This window comes from Zootoca vivipara, chromosome Z (assembly GCF_963506605.1).
Source record: "Zootoca vivipara chromosome Z, rZooViv1.1, whole genome shotgun sequence".
Lineage (NCBI taxonomy): Eukaryota > Metazoa > Chordata > Lepidosauria > Squamata > Lacertidae > Zootoca > Zootoca vivipara.
Genome location: NC_083294.1, coordinates 4,135,968 through 4,155,407, shown reverse-complemented (window position 1 = coordinate 4,155,407; position 19,440 = coordinate 4,135,968). Strand labels below are relative to the sequence as shown.

Here is a 19,440-nt window from a genome sequence, read left to right as displayed (position 1 = left end):
TGTTATAGTACTATTAGTGTCATTCAGCCCGTTTAGTAAACGGGTGCTAGCTGGGTGGGAACGGAGGGGAAGCCTTGGGACACGAAGATCGGCGGGCGCTGGTTGCCGGGGCTTGTCAACCCCGGCAAACAGCGCCCGCCAATCTTCAGCTCTGTCCCCCGTTGCGTTACAGCTCGGGGAAGCAGGCAGGGAGACAGCAACAGCCCGCAGCTTCCCGGGCTGTTGCCGTCTCCCTGCCTGCTTCCCCAAGCCAAAGTGTGCGGGGGACGGAGCCGAATTGCGGCGCGGCGGGGGCTTTTCGCCGTTTGCCTTCCCCAAGCCTTCACGCGCCACAATTTGGCTTGGGGATTGCTTGGCGGCGGCGGGAAGAGGGGAAGGAATTCCTCCCTTCTTCCCGCCGCCGCCAAGCCAATGCCGGCTTCCCTCGGCGCCCGTTGTCGCTTCGGCTTCCTCAGCGAAGGCAAGCATGCAGGCTGTCTGCCTGCTTGCCATCGCCGAGGAAGCGCTGCTGCCGCCAAGCCCTTTTAAACAGCCCCATGTTTCTGCAAAGGTGTATAATTTCATATTCCCATAAAATATGTTGTGATTCATGGGGAATCGCTTTTTTTATTATTTCATTGCTGATCATCTCTGGTTTCTTTAAAGATCTGTTACTTTTATTATATTAATAATACAATGAATATTAATAAGTATTAATATTATTAATAATTAATATTATTATCAATTATTTTTAGTAATAATGGTTATAATTGTTATAATTTTGATTCTATAAAAGAGACAGAGACAGAAAGAGAGCGGGGTATAAATAATAAATTATTACCATCATCCTATATAATAAAGTGCAAGTGTCTCTGCGTCCAGTATTCCGTGTCCCTGGGTTTGCGCTACTGCGCATGTGCCCCACGGACACAGGGATTGCGCATGTGCCCCACGGACACAGGGATTGCGCATGTGCCCCACGGACACAGGCGGGCTGTCTGCCTGCTTGCCTTCACCGAGGAAGCACTGCTGCCGCCGAGCCGAAGCTACAGCGGGCACTTCCTCGACAAAGGCAAGCAGGCAGGCAGCCCGCCTGTTTGCCTTCGCCGAGGAAGCGCCTTCCCATGCTGGAGGTGCGCAGCAAGGCAGCGGGGCGGGGAGCGCTTCTCCCCCCCCCCGCCGCCTTGCCGCGCACCTCCAGCATGAGACGGGGCTTCGGAGACCGAAAAGTCAAAGCGGAGCGGCCGGGGTGGGGGGGAGAGTGCGCACGCGTGTGCGCGACGCCCGCTGGCTGCTGGTCGCTGGGGGTAGAAGCCGGGAGTGGCAGTTCGCAGCCACAGGTAAACTGTAGGCAGAGGGGTGGGGAGAGCATGTGTGTGTGTGTGTGTGTGCGTGCAGTCTCTGCGTCCAATCCCTGTGTCTGTCTCTTTTATAGAATCAAAATTATAACAATTATAACAATTATTACTAAAAATAATTGATAATAATATTAATAATTATTAACATTTATTGTATTACAGTATTAATATAATAAAAGTAACAGATCTTTAAAGAAACCAGAGATGATCAGCAATGAAATAATAATAAAAAGCAATTCTCCATGAATCACAACATATTTTATGGGAATATGAAATTATACACCTTTGCAGAAACATGGGGCTGTTTAAAAGGGCAGTGATTTTCTTAAAAATAATATTATAAAAAATAAATAATTTTTTAAAGGGCAGTGATTTTCGTGCTGGGAACTGTAGTTTGGTGCCAGCCCTACAAAGCCGAGAGTGGATCCCCATTTTCAAGGGTGGGGGGTGTGATTGAAATTTTAGCTCTCAATGGGGAGAAGGCGCCTCCTTGGAGGTCTCAGTGCCTGGAAACTTCAGTTCCCAAGCTGCACCTAGAGCTTTGATTGACGATTCCAAGGGCTCTTCTAAGTCTTTTGAATGGCCAGGCCCCAAAGCATCATGGGAAATGTAGTTAGCTTAGGACGCTGACCTCCCAACACACGCACTAAAGGCACTCCGACCTGCGATTAAGTAAAGGAAGCCGAAAGCGGCGCGCCCATTGGCTGACAGGCCTATCAAAAAACGTACGCCCGCCCCGGGGGCGGTACTCCGCAGCAGCTGACCCACGATTTGGCGGTGCACCCATTGGCTGAGCCTTTCTGAGCCGGACAATCAAAGGAACTAACCCCGCCTCCTGGGCGGTGTTGCGCGGCAGCCTACCCTCGATTGGTCACGCAAGCTAGAAGTGGCGTACCCATCGGCTGAGCCTTTCTGCGCCGGCCCGCCAAAGGACTTAATCCCGCCTCAGGGCCGGGGCTTCACAGCAGCCGAATCACCATTGGTCCCGTGCCTGCTTTGGTGGGCGCTCCTTTCGCCTCAGCGGGCGCAGCAATAATGGCGGACGGAGACCTGGAGCGCGTTCCCGACGTCGACATCGACGAGGACGACGGCGTCTTCAAGTACGTCCTCATCCGGGTCACGCCACGAGGCTCCGGACCGGGCAAGGATGTCGTGCGCGGCTACGCCTGGGCCGAGTATCACGGTGAGGGGACGGAGGCGGGCGCAGAAAGCCGGGAGCGGGTTCCGATTGGGCGAGGCGTAGGCACGTGGACGTGGGAGACGGGGAGGGAACGCCGGAAGTGGGCACCGATTGGGCGAGGCTTAAGCACGAGGGACGCGAAGGCGGGGAGAGCGCGCCGGACACGAGCTCTGATTGGGCGAGAGCTGAAAAGGGGGCGGAATGGCACGTATGCCTCGCGCCCTCATCCTGAACGGAACATGTCACTTTTGTTTTTCTCTGTACGTTTTCATAAGCTTATTTAGTAATATATATGATTCGATATTTATAATTGTGTGTGTGTATATATATATATATACCTATTATTTCTATCTATTTATTATTTATTATTTATACATCATTTTATTTTGATGCTATGAATAGATTACTAAATAATATTATGATTTAATAGATACATAGGTATATTTCTATAAATTATATATATACATATTTATATGCACAAGTATACACACAAATATACACACAAGCACACACTTATAGAGACATGTATTTATATGCACAAGTATACGCACAAATCTATAAGCAACCGCACACTTATAGGGACACACAAACCCTAGATTTATACACTCATCTAAACCCCAATGTGCATTTTTTACACACTTTAACCCGCAGCCGACATCTATGACCGCGTATCTGAAGATCTCTCCCAGCTGGGCTTTGAGTGCGAATGCCAGGGCGGCGGGCGGATTTCCCGCCAGAGTAGCCCCCGCCGGATCCACGTCTACGGCTACTCCGTGGTGAGCGAGCGAGGGACTCCTCTTGGCGGGCGGGACTAGGTCCTAGAGCGGCCCTCACGGTCTTTATTATATAGGATATATATATATATATATATATATATATATATATATATATATATATATATCCTATATAATAATGTCCAAGTTGTCCCTGCGTCCAGTTGTCCCGTGTGTCCCTGGGGTACTGTTCATGGGCCCCAGGGACACAGGGATTGGACAGCAGAGACGACGTACACACACGCATGCGCGCTCTCCCCCCCCCCCCACCTACCGTTTCCCTGCGGCCGCCAACTGCTGCTCCCAACAATCTTTTAACGGGTTCCATAATTTAATGGGCAGCCTCTTGGTGGTGGTGGCGGCGGGGCAGGCCCAAGGTGGAGGTGCTACTCTTGCCACCTCCTCTGCCGCCCGAAGAGCAGCCAGCGCAGCAGGCCGAGGGAAGCAGCCCCGGCAGCAGCTACACTCTGCAGGCCACGCTGCTGGCACTATTGTAGCGAGAGAGAGAGGCTGAGCGGGGGAGGAGCGGAAACAGGCAGAGACCACTCCCGGTGCCCATCTCCGAGCCCAACGGCCCCACTCGCAAACACAGGGGCTACTGGAGACAAAGGCGACCTAACCGAAGCCCCCCCCCCATCCAAATAAACCCCCGACCGCCGCGCTTCCCATACGCAGCGCACTTTCAACCGACACACACACAAAGCGGGGTGGGGGTGGGGGAAGGAATTATTTGTTATAGAAGCCGGAACTGGCAGTTTTCAATGCGGTGTGAGGAAGGCCAAGTGACGGGCAAAGAGCAGAGCCGGGTGGGGGGCGAATGTGTGGGGTTGGAGGCGGTGGACTGGCAAGCGAGGAAGTTCCTTCCAAGGGGCGCCTTGAAGGAGCGGGCGGGAGAGAAGAAGCACGTCTTTTGCCAGCAGCACAATTCTCTGTCCGCTTACACAGCAGTAAACCCCGCTGTCCCTATAGGATTGCTTCTCCCTCCCCCCACCCGACAGAGCCGGCAACCCCGGGATGTTCTAGCGCCGGCATCCTCAGTCTGCCGATGTGAACAAGAGGGGAAGAGTGAGAGCTGTGGAATGCCATCCTGCAATGTTGAAATTGCCATTGTAATTTTCACTCCCTTCTCCGTTGCCTCGCTCGCTTTCTCACCTCCTTGAACCTCCCCCGCCCTGTCCTTCTTTCTTCCTCCCCCCCCCTTTCAGCGATCCTATTTTCCTCTCCCCCCCCCCTGCACTCTGGGGTCTGATTAAACGAGAAGGAAGTTTGGGAGTGGAGGCTGCGAAGCTCTCCCTTTAAAAGGCAGCCTGCAACCACGAATTGTTGAAATTGTCATTGCAGGCTGCCTCTTAAAGGGAGAGCTTCACTCCCACACTTCCTTCTCATTTAATCAGACACCGGAGCACGGGTGAGCGAGGCAACGGAGCAGGGAAGGGACGTTTGAGGAAACCCTTCTTGGAGTGGTTTAAAGCCACAGCGTCCCCTGGTAAAAGGCTGAGATTTCTTCACCAGCCCTGTTTACTTGCTACAGCCTTTCGCCTTCTTCCCCCAGTGTCCTGCCAGGTTGGCCCCTGATCCTGTTATGGCACTTAGGTCTTTTATTGGGCAGATGATGAGACAACTTTATAGGGACAGGAAAAGGCTGGATCTTCCTGAAACTTTTTCTTTCTTTCTTGGCTTTCACGGGGTGGGTGGGGAGGATGAAAGGGTGTCGTTTCCTCCGTCACACAGCCTTTCACGCGATCGTGGAGAGTGACGCTGCCCCGTCAAGAAGGGGGACGCAGCTGGCCCCCCTCTTTCCCTCATCCCCCCCGGCCAATATTTCATATTGTGTCTTCCGGGGGAGGGTCCCACACGATATATCTGCGCTTTTGGGCTTAGTCACAGGTGCATCGGTGATAGCAGCACTCCCGGGCGAGGGCAGGGCGCCGACTCTCTTCTCCTAGAATGTGAGAATTGGTGTTTTCTAGGCAGTGCCATCTGAAGTATTCGTATTCTTCCCCTGTGCACCATCAGTTCACTAAAGCATGAGACTCATTAATCTCAGGGAGTCAAGGATTCGAGCCCCACGTTGGCCAAAAAGAATCCTGCATTGCAGGGGGTTGGACTAGATGACCTTGGGAGTCCCTCCCAGCTCTATGATTCTATCCATGTATTCTGAATTAAGTGATCAGGCATTGCTAATGTAATCGTCTAACTGCGGTCACTGAACCCTCCTGTCCAAACTGTTCTTTCTTTCTAGAGAGAGAGGGAAAGCCGCAGCCCCGCTGCTCCTCTCGCATATCTTCTAGCGCCCGTTATTGAACGGGCTGAAATACACTAATATATATATATATATATATATATATATATATATATATATATATATATATATATAGTGGCTTTATTGTTGTTGTTATTAAACTGCTCTATACCTATTAATTATTATTATTATTATTATTAAACCGTTCCCATACTCTGGTCAATGGGGTCACAAAGAGTTGGACACGACTAAACGACTAAACAACAAAACATACCTAATATATTGTTGTTGTTGTTATTATTATTATTATTATTAAACTGCTCTTTATTATTATATCTCAGGGCGGTTCAAAGAATACTATCGCATTAAGGATAAAAATGATACTAAGAATATATATCATTCTATAATACATTATATATCTAAAAAGATCTATATGATAAAACTTCGTCGTGTTACTATTTGGATATTTTTGTATAATTTTATATCCCTATTTCTTCTTTATTATAGCATTTGTATTTTATAATTATATAGTTATTTTTCATTTATTATGTATTAATGGCACAATTAAATTACATTATAATACATCATAACAATACATAATAATAATAATAATAATAATAATAATAATAATAATAATAATAATTTATTTGTATCCCACCCATCTAGCTGGGTTTCCCCAGCCACTCTGGGCAGCTTCCAACAAAGATTAAAAATACATTAAAATGTATTAGAAATTTATTATTATTATATATTAGTTTCGTATTGCTCTAATTTTCCTCTTCTCTTTTAGGGCTTTGGGCGCGCAAAGCATTCAGTGGCCACCGAAAAACTGAGTGCCGCTTTTCCAGACTATGAGGTCACCTGGGCAGACGATGGCTACTGACCCCCAATGTTTCATTTTCCCACACCTAATAATATTATAATAATATCCGGTCTGGGGTCACATTCGCACCTGGGACCTGGAGTGAAATAAAACTGTTCTAGGCACAAATGCTACATTTCCCGTTATTCCACACGCCGTTTTGATCACCTGGAGAGGATTTGAACCTGGATCCCCGTCTCCACTTAGCTCCCCCGCGACAACCCTTCCAGGTAGTTTCTCAGCATCTGCCAGAAACTACAGTTCCCAGGATTCTCAGGGGGACAGCGGCAAAAGCCAGGCGCATTCACCCCATTCTAAACAGCCACACCTTGACCAAAACTGCACTGGGAACTGTAGTACCCTCAAGGTACCAGACTTTTCATGAGGCGCCTCAGAGAACTACAATTCTCTACTTTGGAAATCTTGGCTCTGGGAATTCTTTGTGGTTTCTGGGAACTGTAGTTTTCGACCGCCAAAATGCCCCCTTCTCCTAGAGCTACAGTTCCTAGAAAACTGTAACGGTCCATCCTTCTCGCCCACGGAACTCTGGGAGTTTTAGCTGCCAGGAATGAGTGGCGCCCAGAGCAAACTAAAGTTCCCAGAGCACTGCCTAAAACGGCAAGATGGGTCGTGGGAACTGTGGTTGCTAGGTATAGCCAGGAGGCGACCTCTTCCCCTTAACAGCCAATCTCTCTTTCCTACGGGTCTATGGTGGCACCTAGTTATCGGTGCCCCTGGGCATACTCCAGTTCCCAAGGCAACCCTGAGCATACTACAGTTGCCATAGGACTTGCGTTGTCGGAAATTATGAAGGCGCCTGGTGTGGCCGTTGTCCAAGGTAGGTCCTTTCCTTGCCACAAAGCAAGGGGCCAAGTCTTCGCAGTCCTGAAACCAGGCACCACGCACAGCACGCTACAGTTCCCTTTCCCAAAACAGGCACCAAAGATGACACGGAGGCAGGTGGCCTTGTGCAAACAGGATGTTTATAAGTTGATGGGTGCAGAGGAGCGGGGCGTAAAAGAAAGTGGGGAACAGGAAGAGGAATGGGGAGGGACAGGAAGGAGGGGAGGAGAAAGAGGAAATTAAGGAAATTTGGAGAGGAAAGAAGGGGGGAAAGGAAGAGGAAATAGCAGGTGAGATGAAGAGGAAAAGGGAGAGGAAATGAGGGAAATTGGGAGAGGAAAGGGGGAAAGGAAGAAGAAATAGCACATGAGATGAAGAAGGGGAGGAGAAAGAGGAAATGGGAGAGAAAAGAGGGAAAAGGAAGAAGAAATAGCAGATGAGATGAAGAGGAAGAAGGGGAGGAGAAAGAGGAAATGAGGGAAATTGAGGGAGGAAAAAGAGGAAGAGGAAATAGCAGAAGAGATGAAGAGGAAAGAGGGAGAAGGGGAGAAGAAAGGGGAAGAAAAGAGGAAGAATGGAAAGGAAGAGAAAGAAGCAGATGAGATAAAGGGGGAGAAGGATGTTTAAAATGGGGAGGGAGAAGCAAGAGGAAAGGGAGCGGAAGTGCAAGAAGGGGGAAGGGAAGGGGAAGGAAGGAAGGAAGGAAGGAAGGAAGGAAGGAAGGAAGGAAGGAAGGAAGGAAGGGACCAGAGGAGAGGAAGAAAAAAAGGACAGAAGGGAAAGAGAAATGGGGATCAGAGAGGGGGAAGAGGAAGAGAATGCTGGGCAAAAAGGAGGAAAGGGGGAAGGAAAAGAAGAGGAGGAAGAAGGGAAGAGGAAGAAGTCAAGAGGGGAACCGCCAGCCCCTTCCCCCATGGCCCCCTTTTTCGCAGGATCAAGCAGGCCGGAAGTGGGGGAGAGATACCTGAGTCGACGGTCAGTTTCACATGCCCGGAATTGGAGCGGCCTCAAGGCAGGCGGGGAGGGGGCAGGACTTCCTTTTCCCCAGCTCCGCCCCCCAAAGCAGCACAAGGCAACGGAATGCGCCAGAAGATTCATTGGGGGGGGGGCGGTCACAGCAATGCCAAAAAAAGCGGGGCAAACCAGGGGAGGGGGCCAAACATGCGTCTCCAGACCCCGGATCAGTGACCGGGGGGGGGGGGGCTGCAGGAAGTCTGGTTTTTCCGGAGGGTCCCCTTGTACAAAATAGCGTCCGTCAAAGGGGGGGTGGACCCTCCCGTCGAGGGGGTGGAGCTACAGCTCCTTGAGTCGTCCGTCAAAGGTTGGGGGCAGGCCTTCTAGGTGGAAGGAGTTCCCAGGGGCCCCCTGTTGGGAGGGGGCGGAGCTAAAGTTCCTCATAGTCCCCACCCCCCCGTGCCGTGCCTGCCCCCCCGCCGCCCCCCAGGAAGGCCTCCAATTCGTCGATGGCATTGTCGCCCTTGCCCTTGGCCTTCGTCCGCCGTGCGCCGTCCTCTTCCTCCTTGCCCTTTTTGGGGCGGCTCTTCTTCCTCGCCGACTTCTCGTCCTTGGGGGTGGGGCGGGAGAGAGACAAAGAGAGAATGTTTTTTGGGGAGGCGCCCGGCTGAGAAATGTAGTTCCTCACACTCGCACTACAGTTCCCCACTCTGAGGCTAGCTCCTCAAGCTACAGTGGTACCTCTACTTACGAATAACTCATTAAATTTGTAAGTAGAGGTACCACTGTATTTCATATTGCTTTGCAGGAGGCAGGAGCCTAGCTCCTCAAGCTATTTTTTAATTGCATTGCATTGCAGGGGGGGGGCGCTACCTCCTTGCCGCTCCGCTTCTTCTTCTTTTTCTTCTTCTCCTTGGAAGGTGGCTTGTCCTGATCTATAGAAAGAAGAAGATTCGTTTTGTTTCATTTTTTTCCTAACTTTTATTTGATACTCTTTTTATTTTATTTTATTTACTCAGTTTATATACCGGCCCTTCTCACGTCAGCACCATTCACAGTAAGAATTTTTATTTTTTTAATAATTTAATTTCTTTCTTTCTTTTAATTAAAACAACCACATTTTTCTGATGCCCCCATGTATAAGACTCCCCCTATTTGGGGGGACTCCAGCTTGTGGCACCGTAGCATAGTCAAATCAACTGATGAAGAGCCCTGTGGAACTGTAATGTTTGTGTACCATAGCATTGAATAAAAATACAAAATATTTTTATATAATACTATTTTTATTTTATTATACTATTTTTATTTTTATTGTTTTAATAATATAATTTTTATTATATTTTTATATATTATTTGTGTATATATGTTAAAGGTAAAGGGGCCCCTGACCATCAGGTCCAGTTGTGTCCGACTCTGGGGTTGCGGCGCTCATCTCTAGGCCGAGGGAGCCAACATTTGTCCACAGACAGCTTCCGGGTCATGTGGCCAGCATGACTAAGCTGCTTCTGGCGAACTAGAGCAGCGCACGGAAATGCCGTTTACCTTCCCACCGGAGCGGTCCCTATTTATCTACTTGCACTTTGATGTGCTTTTGAACTGCCATGGTGGGCAGGAACTTGAACCGAGCAACGGGAGCTCACCCCACTGGGATTCGAACCGCCGACCTTCTGATCGGCAAGCCCTAGACTCTGAGGTTTAACCCACAGCGCCACCCAGAATATTACTACTACTATTACTATTATTATTAGTATTATCATCATCATCATTATGTGCCGCTCACCTTCTTCGCTGCTTTCTTTCCGCCTCGGCTTGTCCAGGCCCAACCCAAAGAGATCCGCCTCGTCCTTCTTCGGCCGGAAGGAGGAGAGGGTGGGGGGCGGCGGGGGGTGCCCTCCGGGGTCCGAGGCATCTGAGAGGTCCGAGAGGTCAGGGAACTTGTCCTGGAGGAAGGAGGAGACAGGAAGCGGTGGCCCCAGGGGTTGGGCAGGAGCTCCCCGCCCTGAGAAACCTAGCTCCTCAAGCTATTTTTTAAATTCCCCTGCCCCTGACTTACACCCCTCGCCTTGACGACGCCGGCCGACGCGTCACTCTCAAAGTCAGGGTCGTCCAGGACAAAGGAGAGCATCTGTGCAGCCACTGGGCCCTCGGGGTCGCTCTCTGACTCCTCGCCCTTCGCCCCGGGGGGCGGCGCTTGGGCCGGGGGCCGGGGGGCCGTGGGGAGGCCGGAAAGGGCGTCTGGGGTCGGTTCCAGTTGGGGTGGTGACCTTAAAGATGGGGAGGGAGGGCTGGGGAGGTAAGGGGGGCCAGTATTACAGTAGCATGATAGATCATCCTCATAATATAATATACAATATCCTGATTATACAATAATAAAATATATATTTTTATATGATATATTATCCTAATAATAGTATAGTATAGTAATTATAGTAATAAAGTAATAAACAATATAATATATTATCCTTCTAATAGTAGCAGGGGAAACGCAGCCAGATCAGCAGGGTACAAAAAATAAATTATTTTTATTTTTATTAATTCATTCATTCATACCACTTTTCCCCCTCTAGCTCTGGGGCGATGTCTTCATCCCCCAGGATGGCGAAGGCCGTCGGCCGGCCCTCCTCGTCCTCCTCACTCGAGAGTGCCCCGTCCTTGCCGGGGGGTGCGGTACCGGATACCAGTCCCGGGCTCCTGGGAGCGTCGTGGCGGCTGCAGGAAGGAGCAGAAGGGGTCAAGGGTGTGGGGAAAAGATGCAAAGAAAAATAGCTTGAGGAGCTAGGCTTCTGAGAGCAGGGAGCACCTGCCTCATACAGTGCCATAAGAAATAGTTTGAGGAGCTAGGTTTCTCAGAGCGGGGAGCCTGAGGTTTGGATGCCCCCCCTCCACCCCTTTGGAAGGGGCGGTACCCTCACCTGTTGCTTTCCGGGGGTCCGGCCGAGGGTGCCCCCTTGTGTCGTGACGGCCCAGGGTCTTCCAGAAAGCTGCCCTCCAGGCTGTCGTCCGGGGCAAAGTCCTCCACTGTCGGGGCCGGCGGGACGGAGGGGTCTGCGCCGGGGGGGGGGGGAGAGGATGCGGGGGTCAGAACCAGGGAGTAATATGTAAATAGCTTGAGGAGCTAGGTTTCTCAGAGCAGGGAGCTCCCTGAAAAGAGGCTCACCAGGCGTGAGAGGAGGGGGGCCTTCTGTCGTGGCCCCAAAGATGCGCGAGATGAAGCTGCGGCGGGTGGGGGGCGGGGCCTCGGGCGGGAGGGGGGGCTCGGCAGGCTGTGGGGTTCCTGGAGTGGAGCCCCCCGAAGCGTTGTCACCAGGCGGCGGGGGACTCTGCCCGTCAGGGGCCGGAGGAGAAGTTCCCCGGACGCGCGCTGCCATGGCTTCCAGGAAGCTGTGCAGAGAAAGAAGGAAAGAAAATGTTGGAAGAGAACTTGCAATGCAATGAAAAAAATAGCTCGAGGAGCTAGACTTCTCAGAGTGGGCAGCTCCTGCCTCATGCAATGAAATAAAAATAGTTTGAGGAGCTCCCGTAGGTTTCTCAGAGCAGGGAGCTACTGCCTGATGCTATGCAATAAAAAAATAGCTAGAGTATATTTGTAGAAGGAAAGGAAGATCATAGACTTGATGGCAGGATTGAAATAAACATACACATCTTTATTGAGAAAGAAAAAGGAATATAAATTTAATTAAAATTAAGTAAAAACAGAGAAAGGGGCGGAGTTCGGGGCCTTTCTTTATTGCATTGCACAAGACAGGAGCTCCCCGCTCTGAGAAGGGTAGCTCCTCAAGCTACTTTATATTGCATTGCATGAGGCTCTGAGGGGGGGTGACCCAAGGGAGGGGGCAGGCCGGACGTACATCTCGTAGTTCTGGTCCTCCGTCTCCTGCTGCACGGACAGCTCCTCCAGGGTGGCATCGATATCCAACTGGTTGGTCTCCAGCTGCCGGAGAAGTGTCTCTCTCTTTTTGGGGGGGAGAGAGGGAGGGGGTGGAAAAAAAGAGAAAAAGAGAGACGGAGGCAATGGGTTGGGGCGTTCCCCACCCCCCGGCACTAGCATCTCCCAAGAAGTGGGGCAATCGTCCAAAGATTGGTGGTGAAAAGATGATAATGGGTCATCCAAACTGACCCCACACTGTTTACCTGCAGCTGTAAGAAGGGGATGTTGAAGAACTTGTGCAGGTACTTGAGGCCGAAGCTGTTCTTCATGGAGGCCTCAGCGTAGCGGACGTAGGAGGCGCCGGGCGGCCTGCGTGGGGTGCCAGGAGAGGAGGGGATAGTGAAATAATAATAATAATAATAATAATAATAATAATAATAATAATAATAATATATTATCTATACCCCACCCATCTGGCTTGGTTACAACAGCCTCTCTGGACGGCTTCTAACACAATATTAAAATACAATGGTCCATCAAACACGAAAAGCTTCCCTAAACAGGGCTGCCTTCAGAGGAAATCCCATTACAAATGGCTTGAGGAGCTGGGTTTCTCAGAGTGGGGAGCTCCTGCCTGATGCAATGCAATAAAAATAGCTTGTGGAGCTAGGCTTCTCAGAGCGGGGAGCTCCCGCCTCCTGCAATGCAATAAAAAATAGCTTGAGGAGCTAGGTTTCTCAAAGTGTGGAGGTCCTGCCTGATGCAATGCAATGCAATAAAAAAAATAGCTTGAGTAGCTAGGCTTCTCAGAGCGGGGAGCTCCTGCAATGCAAGACAAAACAGCTTGAGGAGCTAGCTTTCTCGGCGCCCCCCATACCTGTCGACCTTGCGGATCAGGTCCCGGACATCGTCGGGCAGGATGACCCGGTGCTCACCCATGTCTCGGTGGTTGCCCAGCACACAGACGGGGACGTGGTTGGGCACCTTGGGCAGCTCACGGAGAACGTAGTCGAAGGTCCTGCGGGGGGGGGGGCAAGGGTGAGGAGGTGGGGTCAGCACCTTCGGGTAGGGCATACACCGCCCGCCCCCTAGGGTGGGGTGGGTCACCTCACCACTGCTTGGTTATGTCAAACATCAGGACCACTCCGTTGCAGTTTTTGTAGACGTCCAGGAACTCGGCATCGAGGGCCATCGCCGCTTCAGCCTTGGGTTCGAGAGAGAGAAAGAGAGGCAGACTAGCTTTCTCAGAGCGGGGAGAGGCTCTCGGTATGGGGAAAAGTAGACCCAGCTTACCTCCTGGGACTCGTTCTCCAACTTGAGCCCGTCGCCTCGCCTCTTGCACTTGCCTGCGACGCCAAAAAAAAGCTTGAGGAGCTAGGCTTCTCGGAGCGGGGAGGTCCCGCCTCATGCAGTGCAATATGAAATGGCAGGAGGAGCTCGGCTTCTCAGAGCAGAGAGCCCTGGCGGGTTGGGATGGATGACCCCAGACCCAGGACAAAGGGGGCTCACCTTTGTCAACGACGTCCCAGACCTCGACTTTCACGACATCATCGGTGGCTAGGGAAAGGGGGGGAACCAGAGGGGGTCAGGGATCAGGATTCGAACCCGAGACACGGGGGAAAAATAGCTTGAGGAGCTAGGCTTCTGAGAGAGGGGAACTCACTCTTGTAGTTCCAGTGGATGCTGGTAACCTGGATTTCCGGGGTGGGGACGTAGGCATCGAGGAAGGCCTTGCCCTGCAAGCGGTGCCACAGGGCGGTCTTCCCTGTGTTGCGGTCGCCCCGAATGACGATCTTCACTGGGTAAAAATTTGGAATGAGAAAGAAATATTAAAAAGAGAGGAAGAAGAAATAGAAATAGAAAAGAAAAAATCAAAGAAAGAGAAAAGAAATTGAAGACGAAGAAATAGAAAGAGAAAATGAAGAAACAGAAATAGAATAAGAAGAGAAATAGAATATAAGAAAGAATAAGAAGAAATGGAAATAGAAAATAGAAAATAAGAGAAGAAAATAAGAGAGAGAGTAAGAAGAGAAACAGAAAATAAGAAAGAGAAGAAGAGAAAAGAAAAAAATAAAGAGAAAATAAAGAGAGTAATAAAAAATAGAAAATAAGAAACAGAATAAGAAGAGAAATAGTCCTTCCTGCTTGCAAGAGCAGGCAGAGGAGCCGCCGTTGGCAGAGGAGCAGGGAGCCAGGAGGAGGGACCGACGGGAGCCCCTTCTGCCCTTCCCGCCAGCTTCCATCCTTCCTTCCATCCTTCTCTCTCTCTTCCTTTCTCTCCCTCTCCCTCTCTCACCCCTTCCATTCGTCCTCCCCCCCTCTCTCTCACCCACCCCTTCCTTCCTTCCTTACATTCCTCCTTAATTCTCTTTCTTTCCTTCCTTCCTTCTCTCTCTCTCTCTTCAATCCCTGTCCCTCCATCCTTCCCTCTCTTCCCCCCTCTCTCTCACCCCTCCCTCCCTTCTTTTCTTCCATTCCTCAATTCTTCCTTCCTTCCTTACATTCCTCCTTAATCCTTCCTTCCTTCCTTCTGAGGCACTGAAGGCTCAATAGAATACTTTTTCTTGTTTTCCTCCTCTAAAAACTAGGTGTGTCTTAAAGAGCAAAAAATACGGTATATAGCACACACGTTATATGTTGGTGATATGACATTAAGTAAAAGCGAAACAAAAGAAGTGCCATGGTCAGATCACTTTCTGGTGCAACTGCAACTGGACTTCTCCGCAACCCTTCCCCTCTGCAGGGAGGTGGGACCGATTCGGATGGTCCGCCCACGCTACTTAATGGATCCAATTGGCTTCCAGAGAGTGGTAGGATATGTTTTATCCCATGTTGATGGCCTTTCAGCTGATTCCCTGGTGGCCCACTGGAATGCGGAGTTAACCAGGGCTATTGACTGCCTGGCTCCGAAGCGCCCTCTCCAATTGCATGGAGCCCGGACTGCCCCGTGGTTTTCCCCAGAGCTGAGGGCGATGAAACAGTCGTTGAGATGGCTAGAGCGCCGGTGGCGAAAAACTCATTCTGAATCAGACCGGACACAGGTTAGAGCTCAATGTCGAGCCTACCAAGTGGCAATGGCGACGGCGAAGAGGACCTTCTTTTAAGATATCTTTATTGTCATTGTCCCCTTGTGGGAACAACAAAATTACTTGGTTGCTACATCCACTCATGGACTGCAAGAAGATCAAACCTCTCCATTCTGAAGGAAATCAACCCTGGGTGCTCACTGGAAGGACAGATTGTGAAGCTGAGGCTCCAATACTTTGGCCACCTCATGAGAAGAGCAGACTCCCTGGAAAAGACCCTGATGTTGGGAAAGATGGAGGGCATTAGGAGAAGAGGACGACAGAGGACGAGATGGTTGGACAGTGTTCTCGAAGCTACGAACATGAGTTTGACCAAACTGCGGGAGGCAGTGCAAGACAGGAGTGCCTGGCGTGCTATGGTCCATGGGGTCACGAAGAGTCGGACATGACTAAACGACTAAACAACAAACAACATCCACTCAGATAAAGCATTCCGCATAATCCAAATTTACAAAACCTAATTAAAAACAGTAAATATAATACAAATAACAAATAAAATGACTTCAAAGTCCAGGCTTTCCATTTAAGGCCAAAATCGCTCTAGAGAAGAAACTGTTCCTGAGACGGCTCGTTCTTGCCTGCATAGTTCTATATCTCTGTCCCGATGGCAGGAGCTGAAAGAAATGGTGACCAGGGTGCGTTGGATCTCTTGATATGTCTAGTGCTTTTCTATGGCACCTGGTGGTGTAGATTTGTTCTAAGGTGAAGAGTGAGCAGCCAATAATGCTCTCTGCTGTTTTAATAATTCTACACAGCCCTGCTCTATCCTGAGAAGTACAGCTTCTGTACCACACACATAAACCATACGTGAGCACGCTCTGTATGGCACAGTGATAGAAGGCAAGCAGCAGCTTTTGTGGAAGATGGTTTTTCCTTAAAATTCTCAAAAAATACAGTCTCTGCTGCGCCTTCTTCACAAGCCCCCTTGTATTAACACTCCAGGACAGATCCTCCTGTAACTCAATGCCTAGAAATATAAACGTTGTTACCCTCTCCACACAAATTCCGTCAATCAAAAGTGGCTGGACCTCGTTCTTCTGTCTCCTAAAGTCCACCATAAGCTCCTTTGTTTTCTTTGTATTTATGAGCAAGTTATTAACTCTGCACCACTCTGTCAGCCGCTCCACCTCATCTCTATAGTCCGTTTCACCCTCCTTATCAGAGATGACAAGTTTCTATCGCATCTGCAGAAAACAGCAGCAGGAGACTCTTTCAGGTGGTTCACAATTTAGCGGAACCACCTGCTCCATCCGGGCCCAGTACGGGCCACATGATCTCCTGCAATGATTTTGCAAAGTTTTTTACAGATAAACCGCTCAGATTCAGGAAGAGGTAGACTCCACCGTGGGAACAGGGCCGGGGCGGGGGAGTGCTAGAGTCCTGTCCAGTCAAGTTGTGTGGGATCAATTCCAATCTGTTACCTCCGAGGATGTGCACAGGCTGCTTGGACGAGTGAAACCAACCACCTGTCTCCTTGACCCTTGCCCATCCTGACTTATTGGCTTATAAAAGCTAGCTGGGAAGGGCTGGGCGATGGGCTTCGCAGGTTGGTGAATGCTTCTCTCTGCGAAGGAGCCTTCCCAGAGCCGCTGAAAGAGGCGGTTATTAAAGCACTTCTTAAAAAACCGCCTTTAGATGCAGCTGGTCGAAGATCTCTGGTGGGCTAGGGACAAAGGTGAGAGCTGTTTCCTAGTTCTGCTGGATCTCTCAGCGGCTTTTGGCACCATCGACCATAACATCCTTCTGGACCGTGTAGAGGGCTTGGGAGCTAGGGGCACTGTTATACAGTGGTTCCGCTCCTTCCTCCTGGGCCGTGTTCAGAAAGTGGTGGTGCGGGATGAGTGTTCAGACCCCTGGGTTCTCACTTGTGGGGTGCCTCAGGGTTCTGTCCTCTCCCCCATGCTTTTTAACATCTATATGCAGCCGCTGGGAGAGATCATCAGGGGGTTTGGGCTGGGTTTTCATCAGTATGCGGATGATACCTAGCTCTACCTTTCTTTCAAATCAGAACCAGTGAAGGCGGTGAAGGTCCTGTGTGAGTGTCTGGAGGTGGTTGGAGGATGGATGGCGGCTAACAGATTGAGATTGAATCCTGACAAGACAGAGGTACTGTTTGTGGGGGACAAGAGGCGGGCGGATGTGGAGGACTCCCTGGTCCTGAATGGGGTAACTGTGCCCCTGAAGGACCAGGTGTGCAGCCTGGGAGTCATTTTGGACTCACAGCTGTCCATGGAGGCGCAGGTCAATTCTGTGTCCAGAGCAGCTGTTTATCAGCTCTATCTGATACGCAGGCTGAGCCCCTACCTGCCCGCGGAGTGTCTCGCCAGAGTGGTGCATGCTCTAGTTATCTCTCGCTTGGACTACTGCAATGCGCTCTTCGTGGGGCTACCTTTGAAGGTGACCCGGAAACTACAACTAACCCAGAATGCAGCAGCTAGACTGGTGACTGGGAGCGGCCGCCGAGACCACATAACACCGGTCCTGAAAGACCTACATTGGCTCCCTGTACGTTTCCGAGCACAATTCAAAGTGTTGGTGCTGACCTTTAAAGCCCTAAACCAGTGTTTCTCAACCAGTGTGCCTCCAGATGTTTTGGGACTACAACTCCCATCATTCCTGACCACTGGTCTTGCTAGCTAGGGATGATGGGAGTTGTAGTCCCAAAACATCTGGAGGCACACTGGTTGAGAAACACTGCCGTAAACGGCCTCGGTCCAGCATACCTGAAGGAGCGTCTCCACCCCCATCGTTCTGCCCGGACACTGAGGTCAAGCGCCGAGGGCCTTCTGGCGGTTCCCTCGCTACAAGAAACCAAGTTACAGGGAACCAGGCAGAGGGCCTTCTCGGTAGTGGCACCCACCCTGTGCAATGCCCTCCCACTAGAGGTCAAAGAGAACAACAATTACCAGACCTTTAGAAGTCATCTCAAGGCAGCCCTGCTTAGGGAAGCTTTTGATGTTTGATTTCTGTATTTTTGTTGGAAGCCGCCCAGGGTGGCTGGGGGAACCCGGCCAGATGGGCGGGGTATAAATAATAAATTATTATTATTACACGTGTGTGTGTGTGTGTGTGTGTGTGTGTACATGGAGGTGCAATAATAATACTCTTGATATTTTGCCATTTCAGAGCCCGGAGGACGAAAGCCATAAATACAATTTGAACCAACGAATGCTAACAAACAGTTTGGTCATCATTAACAATATTAAACATTATATCAAAAATGGAAGAGGAAGAAAGAATTGTGATCGCTGCCATAATTTGTCCTGGTGATTAATAGTATTGCTTATGAGCTAGGTTTCCCAGAGCGGGGAGCTCCTGCCTCATGCCATGCAAAATAGCTTGAGGAGCTAGGTTTCTCAGAACGGGAAAATAAGAGCTTAAGGAGCTCTTAATGGGAATCGTCCGTCTCATGAATATTAATATAAATATAAATATAAACCGTTCATCTCATGAATATTAATAGAAGTCATGAATATTAATATGAAGCGGAGCGGAGTTAATAGCCAGCAGTTCATCTCATGAATATTAATCGCCATCCCGACTCACTGTTATACTGGACGCCCTTGGCGAAGCGCCTCTGCAGCGCCTGGTTCATGGACTGCAAGCCCGCCGGGATGGGCTTCTCCCGAACGGGGCCTTGCTCCGAGCCCACCAGCTTCTTGAGCGCCGAGAACATCCCGCCTGGGAGGAGCCGGCGCCCAGGCCGGCCCAGCAGAGGAGCGGACGAGCGGCAAGGCAGCCCCTCACAACGACGACGACGCCATCTTTGCCCTCCTCCTCCTCCTCCTTCTTCGCTAAGCGGGACGACTTCCGGCGGCGGACGGCGGCCGTTGAGGGACATAGTTCCCCCCCCCCCCCCGCGGCAGATTTCAGCTAATGAGGGCGCTCGCTCGCGACGGGAAACGCGGAGGGACAATTGCAGGGCGTTGGTAGCGACGGTGGCTGGAGAGGGACAATATTGTCCAGCGGAGGCCTGGTCGCTAGGCAACGGTGGAAGGAAGCGCGGCTCGCGTGGGCTTAATATGCTGTGAGATAAATAATATATGCATATAAATATAATATAAATTTATACCGATAAATTTATGCATATAATACAAATTTATACCGATAAATTTATACCGATAAATTTATATATATAGAAAGAATAAATAATAAAGAGGCAGGAGCTGGAGGAGGGCGGAGGGAGGGTGTCTACGACAAGCGGCTGGGGAGGCAAAAGTGTCTTCAGGGACGTGGCGGCCATGTTGTGTGTGGCGGCCTTTGATTGTGGTCTATGGCGCCCCAGGAGGGACAAT

General features: G+C 50.3%; 2 protein-coding genes across 4 annotated transcripts; one reads left to right on the top strand and one right to left on the bottom strand.

The window, feature by feature from the left end:
• Nucleotides 1-2,173: 2,173 nt before the first annotated feature.
• PHPT1 (phosphohistidine phosphatase 1) lies at nucleotides 2,174-6,523 on the top strand. Its single transcript, XM_035114186.2, has 3 exons — nucleotides 2,174-2,520; nucleotides 3,169-3,293; nucleotides 6,323-6,523. The coding sequence occupies exons 1-3, from the start codon at nucleotides 2,373-2,375 to the stop codon at nucleotides 6,413-6,415; spliced, it is 366 nt and encodes a 121-aa protein (XP_034970077.1). The 5' UTR covers nucleotides 2,174-2,372; the 3' UTR covers nucleotides 6,416-6,523.
• Nucleotides 6,524-6,588: 65 nt separating this feature from the next.
• Nucleotides 6,589-18,953, bottom strand: RABL6 (RAB, member RAS oncogene family like 6). 3 transcript variants are annotated; one of them, XM_060270430.1, is made up of 15 exons: nucleotides 18,692-18,952; nucleotides 13,723-13,857; nucleotides 13,569-13,616; nucleotides 13,353-13,405; nucleotides 13,172-13,263; nucleotides 12,937-13,077; nucleotides 12,323-12,428; nucleotides 12,040-12,143; nucleotides 11,349-11,572; nucleotides 11,104-11,236; nucleotides 10,742-10,900; nucleotides 10,245-10,476; nucleotides 9,972-10,131; nucleotides 9,065-9,126; nucleotides 6,589-8,801 (listed from the first exon to the last, which is right to left on the bottom strand). In XM_060270430.1, the coding sequence occupies exons 1-15, from the start codon at nucleotides 18,819-18,821 to the stop codon at nucleotides 8,622-8,624; spliced, it is 1,959 nt and encodes a 652-aa protein (XP_060126413.1). In that variant the 5' UTR covers nucleotides 18,822-18,952; the 3' UTR covers nucleotides 6,589-8,621. The 3 variants fall into 3 exon arrangements, with proteins under 3 accessions (XP_060126413.1, XP_060126414.1, XP_034969604.1); XM_060270431.1 differs by lacking the exon at nucleotides 10,245-10,476 and having other exon boundaries at nucleotides 18,692-18,953; XM_035113713.2 differs by lacking the exons at nucleotides 13,353-13,405; nucleotides 18,692-18,952 and having other exon boundaries at nucleotides 13,723-13,800.
• Between the last annotated feature and the right edge of the window lie 487 nt (nucleotides 18,954-19,440).

Excerpts from the sequence above, each read along its gene's own strand:
- RABL6 (XM_060270430.1), bottom strand. The coding sequence starts at position 18,821 with ATGTTCTCGGCGCTCAAGAAGCTGGTGGGCTCGGAGCAAGGCCCCGTT. Across the intron at positions 13,858-18,691 it reads CAAGGGCGTCCAGTATAACA|TGAAGATCGTCATTCGGGGC; the intron begins GTGAGTCGGGAT and ends ATTTTTACCCAG. Across the intron at positions 12,144-12,322 it reads TCCCCTTCTTACAGCTGCAG|AGAGAGACACTTCTCCGGCA; the intron begins GTAAACAGTGTG and ends CCCCCCAAAAAG.
- PHPT1 (XM_035114186.2), top strand. The coding sequence starts at position 2,373 with ATGGCGGACGGAGACCTGGAGCGCGTTCCCGACGTCGACATCGACGAG. Across the intron at positions 2,521-3,168 it reads CGCCTGGGCCGAGTATCACG|CCGACATCTATGACCGCGTA; the intron begins GTGAGGGGACGG and ends TTTAACCCGCAG. Across the intron at positions 3,294-6,322 it reads ACGTCTACGGCTACTCCGTG|GGCTTTGGGCGCGCAAAGCA; the intron begins GTGAGCGAGCGA and ends CTTCTCTTTTAG.